General features: G+C 43.8%; 1 protein-coding gene across 1 annotated transcript in view; it reads right to left on the bottom strand.

The window, feature by feature from the left end:
* Positions 1-13,511, bottom strand: part of KIF27 (kinesin family member 27) — a 1,524,306-nt gene that overhangs the window by 564,453 nt on the left and 946,342 nt on the right. The window contains exon 12 of the mRNA XM_044083686.1: positions 11,853-11,963. Within this exon, the coding sequence (XP_043939621.1) occupies positions 11,853-11,963 (111 nt within the window). The remainder of the gene's footprint in view (positions 1-11,852; positions 11,964-13,511) is intronic.

Raw genomic sequence — 13,511 nt, 5'->3', positions numbered from 1 at the left:
CTGACTGTCCCTATGGAATAAATCTGATGGTCTCACAGCTCGGGATCAAAGATGGAAGATGGGTAGGATCCAAGATAAGACAGTTACCTGTGAACAGAGAAAGCCCCTTCCACCCCTCTTCGGAGATGAAGCTTTCAAGGAAGGTAGGTTGGAGCTGCCCGCGGACCCGAGCCTCAAGGGGAGAATTGAATCCAAGGTGTCAAGGGCTGAGGCTCTGACAGGAAAGGATGGATCCAACAAATCTGGAGCTGAACCCAAACCCTTGGACACTTAACCTCTCCAGGATCTTGTATCCTAGGGCTCTAAAACCACTGATCAGATCGGAGGAGGACAGAGAATGGACTTAGCAGGTGCACTCAGAGATCTGGGAGGGGATGGAGCTGGCATAACCCTCATTTGTATCTGAGCCCTGAGAAGCTTCCATATCATCCTATCTGCATTCACCTCTGACAAACTCCTAGAAGAGCTGAAAGATGCTGTGGATGACAGTCTAAAGTGTTTCTTCAGAGTCTGAAAAAGTTGAGTTGGCAGAGAATGTGACACAGGTTTAAGTGCGTATTCTGGTACATGTCTTCTGTGACTTGAAGTAGATCTCAGATCTAAGGACTTGGATCCAAAAATGAAGTAGATGGCAAGGGTGAAATGGCTAAATGAGTCAACATTTTTGGATCCAGTGAAGGCTTTGAATCCGAGGATGGCCCAAGAGGTTTCAGATCTGAGGTGGTCCGATCCAAAAGTTTTCTAATCTTGCCCATCGGTTCTGAAGAAGCCCTAGGGAACTTTTGAGGACATCACTTCCTGTCTGCAGAAACTGATTTGGGTGTTTTTGAGGGGGTTTGAGCCCCAGAAAAAGCAGGAAGCAACCCTTTTAAAATCAATTTATTGTGCCTCTCTGATAATGCCCTGGGATTAAATGTGGCGCAAATGGAACAGGCTCAAGACCTAGGTAATACACACACTTCTTGCAGGCATCTGAGTTTGGAATCTTATGGTTATGAGAAGTGCACTTTTTAAATCCAGTTGATTTCTCCGATATAGCCAAGGAGAATATCACAGAGATAAGGGAGAAACAACAGCAATAGTATAAAGAACAACTATTTGTATTTTTTTTTTAGACAAAAAAAAAAAAAAACAGCCTAAGAAGGAAAGAAAAGATGCGACCTATGGTATACAAGGAATACCTAAAAGGTAACAGCAACGGTACTAAGACTACTGAAATCTGAGTAGAAAGTTAAGAAAAGGATACAGAAAAATATCCTAAGGCCAGCAACAAACTAAGAGAGAGGAGAGAAGTAGAAAAACTACATTATTTTAGAAAGATTTACCTAAATGACAAGTTTATCTCTCCTTAACCCCCTGAACCTACTCCAAAGTAGCTTGGGCTGGTCACGAAATCTAACAGCATTCCGGAGGTCTTGTCCTTAACCATCAACTATTCAACCATGGACTTTCACTTTTTGGGCCTACCCTGTTAATCCACACTTGCTAATGCAGTTCCCTGGTTTCATCTGAGGGGCAGGCATGCAATGGTGGCATGAGGTATACAGTCACTGTTATCCATCACACTTTTCCCTCTTTGGACTACTCACCCCCCCCCCCCCAGCACAATATCTCTAATCTCCATCAGAGAAAGCTTGTATAACCACCCACTCTCCCAGGATGAGTACACTCATCCCTCACCTGCTTCTCCATCAGTCATCTGGACTACTAACTGAATGTGGGTTAGAGAGCCGTAGTCATGGTTTTAGCCCTCCATGCCACCACAGCACATACCTCTCTCTTTCTGTGTGTGTGTGTGTGTGTGTGTGTGTGTGTGTGTATAGGTTGATAGGTGTTTACTAGGCTAACAACTGCAAGGGCCTTTTTAAGTCTAGCCATGCATCCCAAATCTCTGACAAGTTCTGGTACCATTGATAAGTGTAAGCAGGGGCTTGGGGAGATGAAACATTTACATATACATACATACGTACGTACACAGTGGCTTGAACATTTAGTTCCATAGTGTCATAATGACTCATATGTTGATCCTATCCTACCTAGTGCAGTGGATGACATCACCCCCATGTCAGGAACTTCTACTTTTGGTGGAAAAGATTACTTTTTCCTGTGACTGCATATATTTACAGGGTAGTTTGCAGGTACAGTTTAATCACTAAATGGCTATCATTTAAAATAAGAAGTTATGTACCTATCATAACATTCCATGTTAGTTGTCTTCTCTCACCTTCTTTCTTGCTGGATGGGTTCGGAGCCGATCCTCGGCTCTGACTCGGCCACTTACTAAAGCTCAAGAGCTAATTTTACCGGCTCGAGGCAACCCTATATCCCATGATGCAAGGCGATGACTACCCAGATCTCGTTTGGTAGCTAAGAAAATTATGCAATACATTCCTCCAACTGGAGAGGAGGAGGAAGAGGTAATAATAGTAATAATGATAATAATAATAATAATAATCCCCCGAAAAGGATCAACCTAATCTAGTGACACTAGAAAGCTGATTAGTTGGAAAAATTGGATTAAGACTCTTAAGGGAAGAGGCGCAATCTTCTCGGTCTGACCAGGCTAGGGGGATGGTGGACGGGACGCAAGAAAGAAGGCGAGAGAAGACAACTAACATGGAACGTTATGGTAGGTACATAACTTCTTAATGTTAAGTTGTCAATCTCGCCTTCATTCTTGCTGGATGGGACCACGTCCCTAGCACCTCTATCCTGGGTGGCTCAATGGAACAGACTCTTGAGAACGGTGGAACCAAAATTCACTCTGTCTCTGGAGGCCAAGTCTAATTTGTAATGTGAAACAAAGGTATGAGGAGAGGCCCATGTGGCTGCTGCACAAATAGTGTCTATTGGAAGTCTAGCCTGAAAAGCTGTAGATGTAGCTAGAGCTCTGGTAGAATGGGCTTTTGGCCTAGAAATCAACTTTTTACCTCTGAGCTGATAAATGCAAGTAATCACAGAAGACAGCCATCTAGACAGAGTTACCTTGGATACTGGAAGGCCTTTCCTGTTCTCTGCATAGGATAAAAACAGCTGATCAGATTTCCTAAAATGTTTGGTTCTGTCCAGATAATATCAAGATAATGTAGTTTTTGTTCCGCTCTAGTAGAATAATTTGGGAAAAAAACTGGAAGATCAATGGATTGATTTAAGTTCATCTGCGATGCCACTTTGGGTAAGAAAGACGGATTAGTCCTTAGAGAAACTCTGTCTTTGTGGAAGATTAAGTAGGGAGGACGAATGCAGAGGGCATGAAGCTCAGATACTCTCCTGGCAGAAGTAATGGCGACTAGAAAGAGAGTCTTCCAAGAAAGAAATTTCAACGAACAGGCAGCCGCAGGTTCAAAAGGGGGAAGAATCAAGGATGTTAAAATGAAATTTAGATCCCACTGTGGTGGGGGGGTCTCTAATCAGAGGTTTAAGTAAAAAAAATACCTCTAAGGAATGCCTTGCAAAGTTTATGTGACATAATGTTGTGGTCCAACAAGCCTATATGAAAATTTGAAATGGCTGCCAGCTGAACTTTTACTGTGGAGGAAGAAGATCCTGAATGAAAAATCTCAGCTAGGAAGTCCAAGACCGAATGAATCGGGGTAGTATAGGGGTCTATATTCCTAGCTTTTGCCCAGAAGGAGAAACGTTGCCATTTACTAGTGTAAATCCTTCTGGTGGAAGATTTAAGGGAAGCTACTATGATATCCCGGACGGGATTAGAAATCATAGGAAGCCTGGCTAGGGATGGAAGCGGAGCAACCAAGCAGTGAGGTTGAGAGAAGGTATGGATTGGTGCAGCTGCCCCGACTGGTGGGTCAGAAGATCTGGAACCGGGTCCAGATGCCATGGCTGTACCAAAAGATAACGATGTAGGAACGGAAACCATATCTGTCGAGGCCAATAAGGGGCAATGAGAATCAACTTGGCTCTCAAGGTGGTTGCTTTCTGAATTACTTGTGATATCAGAGGAAAGGGAGGAAAGGCATAAAGAAGTCCCCGGGGCCAATCTTGGGTTAGAGCATCTCTGGGGGGATGGCCTGGAAGGGGGAAGAGAGAGAAGAAGTCGGGGCATTTGCTGTTTTGAGGTGTAGCAAAAAGATCGCAGCAAGGAAGGCCCCACTTCTGAAAAATCTCTTCCGTCACAGATTGTTTGAGAGACCACTCGTGAGGCATGAGAATAGCTCTCCTCAACCTGTCCGCTATGATGTTGGATTTCCCGGGGATATGCGTTGCTATCAGAAACCGCTGAGAAGAGATTGCCCACTGCCAAAGTCTGAGAGCCTCTCGACACAGTGGATAGGACTTGGTTCCGCGCTGCTTGTTGATATACCACACTACGGACATATTGTCCGTTTGGACTGCAATAGTTCCCAGGGGAAGAGAGTCGTTGAGGGCTTGCAACGTTAAAAGCACTGCTCTCATCTCCAGGACATTTATGTGCAGGTGGCAATCGAAAGGTTGCCAAGTGCCATGGACCATCCTGCCCTGATAATGCCCCCCCACCCGATCAGGGGGGCGTCCGATGTAACCGTGGTGACCGGGGCGGGAGGAACAAAGGGTCTGCCCTGATGGACTTGAGTGGACGATATCCACCAGGTCAGATGCCTTTTGCAAATTGGAGTTATTAAGATCCTGTGATGCATGGGAAGTTGTTGAAAGGACCATTGGGCGAACAGCATCCATTGTAGAAGACGCATGTAAAAGCGGGCAAGGGTAAGAAGTGTTATGGCGGCCGCCATAAGACCCAATACTTTCAGAGCAAATCTGGCCTGAATTTTGTTGCTGAGAAGAATCACACGGACGTGATTTTGAATGTCCAAGATCCTTTGGTCTGTTAACTTTGCTGAAAGTTGTACGGTGTCCAATTTGGCGCCTATAAAGGTAATAGATTGACAAGGCGACAAGGCAGATTTTTCAAAATTTATAGAAATCCCTAGCCCTCTGCAAATGTGAATGGTGTAATCTCTGGCTTGGAGAAGTTGATGCCTGGTGGTGGCAGTGAGGAGCCAGTTGTCTAGATATGGAAACACCTGGAATCCTTGATGTCTCAGGTGAGCCGTAACTGCTGCCATACATTTGGTGAACACTCTGGGGGCTGTAGTGAGTCCAAATGGCAGGGCTCTGAATTGGAAGTGACTGGTCCCCAGCCGAAAGCGGAGAAACCTTCTGGAGCGCCTGTGAATTTTTATGTGATTGTACGCATCCTGAAGGTCTACCGAGCACATCCAATTGTCCTTGCCCAGAAAGGGTAGAATGGACTGAAGCGTGACCATGCGGAATCTTGTTTTCTTTACAAACTTGTTTAGTTTGCTGAGATCTAATACTGGTCTCCAGTCCCCTGTCTTTTTTGGTACTAAAAAGAACCTTGAGTAGATACCGGATCCTATTTGGTCTGCTGGGACTGCTGGATGTCTCTTTTTGCTAGCAGTTTTGAAATCTCTAGTACTGCTATTTCCCTTAGACCGGGTGGAACGTCTGGAAGGGTTCCCTTTTGCTGAACTGGGGTTTGAATAAAGGGAATTTTGTAACCCTCGGATATGATCGACTGTACCCAATTGTCTTGAGAAAGGGAAAGCCACGCTTTTGGGTACAGCGATAATCTTCCCCCGACTGCCTCCGAAGGTGGACAATCGGGCAACATCTCAGGGATGCTGGAAGGGTTTGTCAGGGAGAGGCTCCCTGTTACCCTGATTCTGCAGACCCCCTCTGCCTCTAGGGCGGCGTCTGTTATTGTTACCCCCTCTGCCTCTGGGGGTAAACTGACCTCGTGCATCAGGCGTGACTCCTTGAGATTTGTGGAACCACGTTTTCCCTCCCTTCTGACCTTTTGGGTAAGGTCTTGAAGGGGTGGAGAAATAGACTCCTACGGCAGAAAGAGTCTTGCCATCTTGTTCGCATCTAGTCAAGGTGTCTTTCACTTGAGGTCCGAACAAAGTCGAGCCATCAAAGGGAGAGTTTGTGAAGGACGCCTTGAAGGGATCTGCAAAATTACAAAGCCGCATCCAGGATTGACGCCTTAAAGCCACTCCTGTGCCTGCGGCCCTACTCGCTCCATCGGCTGCATATGAAATGAGCAGCATGGAAGAGTTAACAATGGAGTTTAGGATTCCTAGCTGTGAGTTAATTTTATCCTGGGACCCAGCAGCTGACGGATCCTGTAAAACTTCTCCCAACTCTTTAAGAACGTCTCTTTGAAGGCGGGTGAAGTGACACAAGTAGTTCAGCGATCGCATGGCAAAGGTCGCTGAAGAAAAAATCCGCTTGCCGTACCTATCCATAGTCCTAGAATCCTTGTTAGGAGGATGGACAGGTACTGAAGGATCAGCTAGTTCCTTCTTGGTGGCTGCAGCCACCACCATGGCATCAACCGGGACACCTTTTGTCAAATATTGCCTATCAGGTGGGGCCGTAATGAATTTAGAAGGCCTCCGAGGAATGGGTTCCACCGAATCCGGGGCCATCCACGCCTTCCGAGCCACCACGTCCATAAGAGGGTCGAAAGGCAGAGACACCCAGGAGGTGGAGGGTCGAGACCCGAACGCCTCCAGGTATACTGACATCCTCAGAGGGGGACCTTGGGGATCCGTCCGACTCATCCAAGTCAGTATCGGATGTAATAGACTCGGGAGAGTCTAGATGTTTCCTCTTACATGTCCTCTTACGCGGAGGTTCACCTGACAGGTCAGGAGAAGCCTTGGAAGAGGAAGATATTCCCAATGGGGAAACCTGAGGCGTTGGATCTCTGGGTCCGGGAGCAAGAGAGTGGGAAGAGACGTCAGCAGGCACTGTAGTGGGAGGAGCTGATGGAACTGACCGTTGACTACGCCCTGGGGCTAGTACACTCCTCATCACCTTGAAGGCTCCCCCGTCAGAGAGGCCAGAAGGCTCCTGCTCCGAAGAGATAGGAACTCCAGGCCGCACCGACAGGGACGGCTCCGAGGCAGATGTCGGGGCTGAGCTCACCAGCACCAAAGCTCCGAGAGGGAGAACGGGGTCGGACAAGGGTCCGATGCCACTCGCCCCCTCGGAGCCGACGAGAGAGACCAGACGCCCGGATCCCTCCAATGAAGGCCTAATGGAGGAAATCGGAGCAGAGGACGACGGAGCCGAAGGGGGTGGGGTGGTATCGGCTCCAAAGTCACAACAGTCACAGCTCTGAGGAGCTCCGGCTCCGAGCTCTGTAAGAGAGTCGAAGGAGGAATGTTAGGTGGGTGTGTGATAGCTACCGTCTGTTGAGACGGGCTATGGAGCATTTGGGCCAATGCCTGAGACTTTAATAGTCTACTCACCACTCTCTCAAGGTCGTGATTGGACAGCCTGAACGACCGAGAAGAACGGCTCTGATGGCTCCGCTCCAAGAGCAGGAGTGATCTTGGAACCGAACATATCGACTCCAATGAAGGGGATCGTGATCTCTTTTTTGAGATAGGTGGAGCCGAAGGAGCCGAGGATATGTCGGCTCCAGCCGGAGCCAACACTGAGTGCCCAGACTTAGCAGCATCGGCGCCGGATGGAGCCGATACTGCAACTTGTAATACAGAAGGATCGGCTCCAGCCGGAGCCGATCTCGACACTGAAGGAGATCCAGTAGCCAATGGCTTAGGACTTGAAGCCGAAGGCTTAACTGGTTTCAAGGGCTTCCCCGGAGCCGACTTAGTCGGGGAGCTCTCAGGCTTTAATAAGCCCCTCAGTATTAATTTATTTCTGCACTCCTGCAGGACTCTTGGGCTGAAGGCATGACAGATAGCACAAGAATCCTGCAGGTGCAGAGGTCCCAGGTAGTAAACACAAGAAGTGTGACCGTCTGTCAGAGACATCTTCTGACAGCACGAGTCACACTTCTTGAAGCCTGAGACCTTTGTGTCCTTCGACATAGCTGTGTCGAGGAAACACTAAGTAACAAAAAACACAGACACACACACAATAAACACCCAATCCAATAATAAAAAATTTAAACAGGGATACAAACACACTCAAACACCACACAGAATCCCTGACAGAAAAATTAGGAAAGGGGGAGGCTTAAGGCCTAACTTATGGGTAGGGATAAATAACTAGAAAAATAGGGAACACTAATGGGAATAGGGTTAAATTAATCGTTAAGAGTTTACACAACAACAAAAGGTGCTAAAACTAAAGGGGTGAGACTAAAAGTCTGAATTTGAAGAACTTACCAGGAGCCGGTAAAAAAAGCACCTCGCAAGCGAAAGCGGCAAACGAGATCTGGGCAGTCATCGCCTTGCATCATGGGATATAGGGTTGCCTCGAGCCAGTAAAATTAGCTCTCGAGCTTTAGTAAGTGGCCGAGTCGGAGCCGAGGATCGGCTCCTAACCCATCCAGCAAGAATGAAGGCGAGATTGACAACTTAACATCATGAAATTTTTCATTTTTTTCTTAGCTTTAATGACTACAAAAAGGAGAATGACTGATTTAGTTTTCCTTCTCACCTGCCTGCTCTTTAGTATGTAAACATACACTGCCAGCAAATGCAAGGTTCAGTGGTACCTCTGTGCCCTTAGTGCAGTCTAGTCTTGCAATGTGCTGTTATTATGTAGGTTCTGCCAGGAAGTTGTACACTCAGCAAGAGCCTTTTGGTCTCCACCAGGGGATGTTCCTAAGGTAAATAACCTACTCCTTTCATTCAGGATAAGACAGTCGGCCATCAGCCACTTAGTCCTATTCCAGCTGCCCAGTTCCTAAGGTTCTAGGGCCATTACATTAACCATGGGTTAACTGCATCAGTCACGGCCACAATCTCTGTGTCACAAGACCAGGCCTAGCTGCACTAGTAATTTATCTACAGTCAGTACACTACTTGTAGCTAAATAATAGCCAATATTTTGACAAACAACTCCATACAAGGATAAGACTGTCTCAGATATACTCAGTATCTCATAATCATGTGTGAAACTGTAGCAACAAACATATTAGAATAGCTATTTATTTGTTTAATATGTCTGATTGAGACAAAAAGACCACACTAAACAGGAAGAATTTTTATTTCCCACAAAACGCTATTGCTGTAGTATTAGCTGATGGGGAGAACAATAACTACATTTAAAATACAAAAAAAAAATCTGAAACAGTAACATTCTAGTAAACTAAACAGAAATGAATAATACATAAACTAGAAAACATGGCCCAGCTGACTCCTAAGAATAGACTTCACACTACCAAATGGAATCTATGTTGTGCCTCCAGCACAGTTGAGCGCTGGGGGTAGGAGGAGAAGGGATGTTAACAGTATGAGTCTGAAGAGTGGTCTGTGCACAGATTTCCATATGGTACTGTTACTATAACCATGACTAAGTGAGCAGGTCCTGGTACAGTAAGAGTACCAGAGTAATGCCAGTTTCAGAACAAGATGCAACGGCCATCCTCAAAACAACAGACATGGAATCCAGACAGTCCAGAAGAGGAAAAAAAAAAAGTGGTGCACTGTTTGTATCATGTCACACAAAAGTACAGTAAAAGATGCTTAAAGCGTTTTGGAACAATTATGTTATTTGCCTTTTGCACCACAGCATGTGGCACCTACACTGCTGTGAAATGTTTTCCTCCAGCATTCAAAAAACACCTTTACAAATTCATCATAAAATCCTTCACATGTTTATATTTTCCCCTACATCAACATCAGATGAATTTATCTGTTGGCGATGTCAACTTAGAGCTAGTTTGGGACTGCATCCACAGACTTTAATGGATGCCCCACAGTGCATAAACAGGGTTACTTCTATTTAAGTCTATGGCTACATCCTCACACTATCCCTCGGTGGTGTTACTGAGGGATACAATACATTTATATAAACTATGGCTGAATAAAAAATAATCTTATTTATTAAGAAATGGTCTACATGTATCAGGAAAGATAATGTGGAATATGATTGTGGCTCTTACATCATCACATACTATCAAACATGTCTAAACTATGTCAAAACACTTTCAATTACCTCTAAGACACTTGTAAATTCCAAGACAACAGCAATTTTCAGAAAGCTCACCTGTATGTATTCGGCTGACAACCTTCAGAGTAGTATGCTGAGTAGAGTGCACAGAACAGCCTCCAAAAGAATGTACTGGTTAAAAAGTGATATAATTTAAGAACTCCTACAAAATATATGGAGCAGTTTTTTTTTTTTTTGAGAGATAGCATGCATTCTTATTTTATTAATTATAATCTTCTCGTTATCCATAAGGTAATAATAAGGGCATAAAGATGAGCAGGTATCATCTGCAAAAAAATTACTGTGCTTTCACATTTACAAAATCTTGAAGAGAAATTAATGTAACAAATAATCCACATGCTGTAGCATACAAATTAAGGATTATCTATGTGCAACTTAATTTATTATGCATGTTAGTCTTTGGAATGTATATCTGAAAAGATTTTCCAAACTTTGATACCAATGCCCAAAAGCTAACATTTTAACACTGGATTTTTCAGGGTGAGGACTGCATATATGAGTATTTTATTTCTAACTCCTAAGACCTCTGTCTCTGTAACATATTACACAGAGTGGTGATTTCATGGCGTCAGAAACAGAAAGTAAGACGTGCACAAGATTATAAGCTTTTACAAATAGAACAAACTGTGAAATTATTTCTTCAAAGAAGGCAAAGCACTTTATGATATATTTTATGTAAAGACACTTACATATGTGTGTGTGTGTGTATACATGTAGCCTATACAAGCCTAGCCATAGCAATTCCCTGGATATTTCTTCCCACAATATTTACTTCCCTGGACCCGTGTCTAGCAGGGCGACTGACGTGATCCCAGGGGTGAATTTCCTACCTCCCATCCAATTGCCAAGGTTCCTTTTGAAGAGGGCCAAGGAGGTGCTCTGCTTGACATGTATGGGCAGTCTATTCCAGAGTATGGGAGTCTCTGGGACAGAACCTATCCCTTCAGCATGTTTTGTTCATTGTGATGACAAAATTTAGATCCCTGGAGCGTGTGGCTCTGAGGGATTGGGATTTCTTTAAGTGGAGAATGTCCAACAGCTCAGGGTTTGACATGGCCTTGTATATGTTAAGCAGAGATTGCCTCTGAGTAGACAATATGCCACAGAGTACAGCTGGAGATTTTTTAGATGGTCAGCATAGGGCATCTGCTTTAGGCCTGTGATTGTTTTAGGAAGGTATTTCTGCAGCCTTTCCAGCTGTTGCAGATATCTTGTAAGGTACATACCAAACGGGGCGTTGTACTCTATAATGGGTCTAATGAGGGATGAGTACATTGGGACAATGACCTCCTTTTTTCTGGATGCAAAGCCCTTAGTGATGAGGTGTGCCACATAGAAGGATTTCCTGACTGTGGTGGCGGTGTTTAGTGTACTGCCACCTATGTGGTAATTCATGCGTACATGTTTTTTCCCAAAGGGGATAACTATACATTTCTTGGCATAAAGCTTGAGCCCATGGCTCTGGCACCAAGTATCTGTTTCTGTAAGGCCCTTTTGTAGAATATCCACATAATTTGGGGATTCAATAATGGCTCCCAGTTTGCAATAATCTGCTAACTTTATTAGCCAGAGTCCCTTAGTGTTTGCCTGTACGTCAGAGAAGTAGATGCCAAACAAGAGCAGTCCCAGGACTGTACCCTGAGGTACTCCACTTGTCTGGAGCTGGATTTGGAGTTGGCTGCTTTTACAGTCTGGGTTCTGTCAGTAAGCCAGTTGGCAACCTATCGAGTGACGTAGGGATTTATGCCCAGCTTAGTAAGTTTATCTATGTATATATATATATATATATATATATATATATATATATATATATATGTGTATGTGTGTGTGTGTGTGTGTGTGTACAAACACCACGTAAATTGCTGTGATAGCTTTTACATAAACACTATTACCTGCAGTTCATCTGGGGTACTCATGGAACGTTTTGTTTTTTTAAATGCAGCAATCTCCTCCGTTTTAATTCTCAGCATTTTTTTCTGTTGCTCTGTCTTCAGTTGCAGTTCCTGCAGAACATTAAAAATAAATAAGGTTTTACAAAGGGTCATTCAGTAAGCTATAATGTGGTATCAGTTATATACTTCTACATATAAAACATTCAGAAATATGATAGCACTTCTACATGGTGAAGGGCTTGTCTTGTTAATACTGTTTTTATGTGTTTGCCAAGGTCATTTTTCATTACTAGTTACTAAAAATCTGACAAAGTCCTGATTATGTAGTACCCATCTGATTTCTTTGCAACCATATCTGCAATGAAACGTCCAGAGATGCATTCATCCAGTAGGTTTGATTTGATCAACACCTTCTAAAATTACAACATTTCTACCTTACTTCAACAGAAATTAGATCATTTTTCACATTATAGGGATAACTTTACTTCCTCTGAACCCTCTGTTCATATGAAATTTCCCCTGTAGCTCCCACTAATGGGTTTCAGCCTACAACAGTCATGTCCTGTATGACCCTGATGTCATTCTAGTGTCAACCATTTCTATACCTGTATTTATTTGAACCATTCTCAGCTCTTTTTATTGTTTGTAAAAGCAAGACAAATCCATTCTAATTTCCAAATGAATTCTAGCAGTCTAGCAGGTACCCTTGTTCTTAAAAGAATAATTTTCTAAAGTATTAGGTTAGGCTTATGTTGGTTTCCTTTAGTAATAATGCATTGGTTGGGATTTCAAAGTCTTACAATATTTAATGTGATTTATTTTTTTCTACAAGTACCATCAATGGATTGTCCAGGCATATCTGCCTCACAGAAATCACAAAACAAATGTGCTTCTAATCATTCATCTTCAAAGTGGTGTCAAGCTGATAAGGACAGACTAAACTTCCCTAGCTGCAGCAAGATTCACCATTTCATCCTGTGAGATTTCAGGTGCTTTCTGGCAAGCTAAGATATATAATTCTTCCACATTCAGTATCTCATATACCTTATGTGGAAGGCACCCAGAAGGCATCCTCATAAGGTATCCAAACTACCATAACCGATTTTGAACATGGAAGATCAGTAAGTGTAGAGCTTTCCAGACTGACAAGCTCTTCAGTCTGTCATACAGTGATCCCAGCGATCCTGCAGAGGAACCTCATGTTGTGATCCCACCTTCTTCTTGCCACTACCCAAAACTCATGACTATAGGTGAGAATGGGGATACAGACTGATGAATAAATTGTGAGCTTTGACCAGGAGTCATATTTTACTTCACTACCTCAGTCTAACAGCATCTCTGCAGTACTGCTACATTTGCACTCATCTGTGGGTTAGTCTTCCAAACTCTGCTAGCTCTTACTCACTAACAAGAACACAAGATACTTAAATCCCACCAAATTTGTATAAATACAGTACTTGTTCAAGTACTAGAGTGTAAGCAGAAATATGGAAGACAACTGGCTCCTAAAGACTTCCATATTCAGTGTGGTATTTGTGTGGGTGATAAACACAACTTAAGGAACTCAGAGTGTAAAACAACTAGTAAACAAAAAGGCACTAAGGTAACATAACAGGTAACCTCACAAAACCTTTATTAATCCACAATTGATGAATGAAG

The sequence above is a fragment of the Protopterus annectens genome, chromosome 9.part0 (genome assembly GCF_019279795.1).
Source record: "Protopterus annectens isolate FY-2018-M chromosome 9.part0, PAN1.0, whole genome shotgun sequence".
Lineage (NCBI taxonomy): Eukaryota > Metazoa > Chordata > Ceratodontiformes > Protopteridae > Protopterus > Protopterus annectens.
The sequence above is the reverse complement of the archived record's forward strand: the minus strand, read 5'-3'. Positions and strand labels throughout refer to the sequence as shown.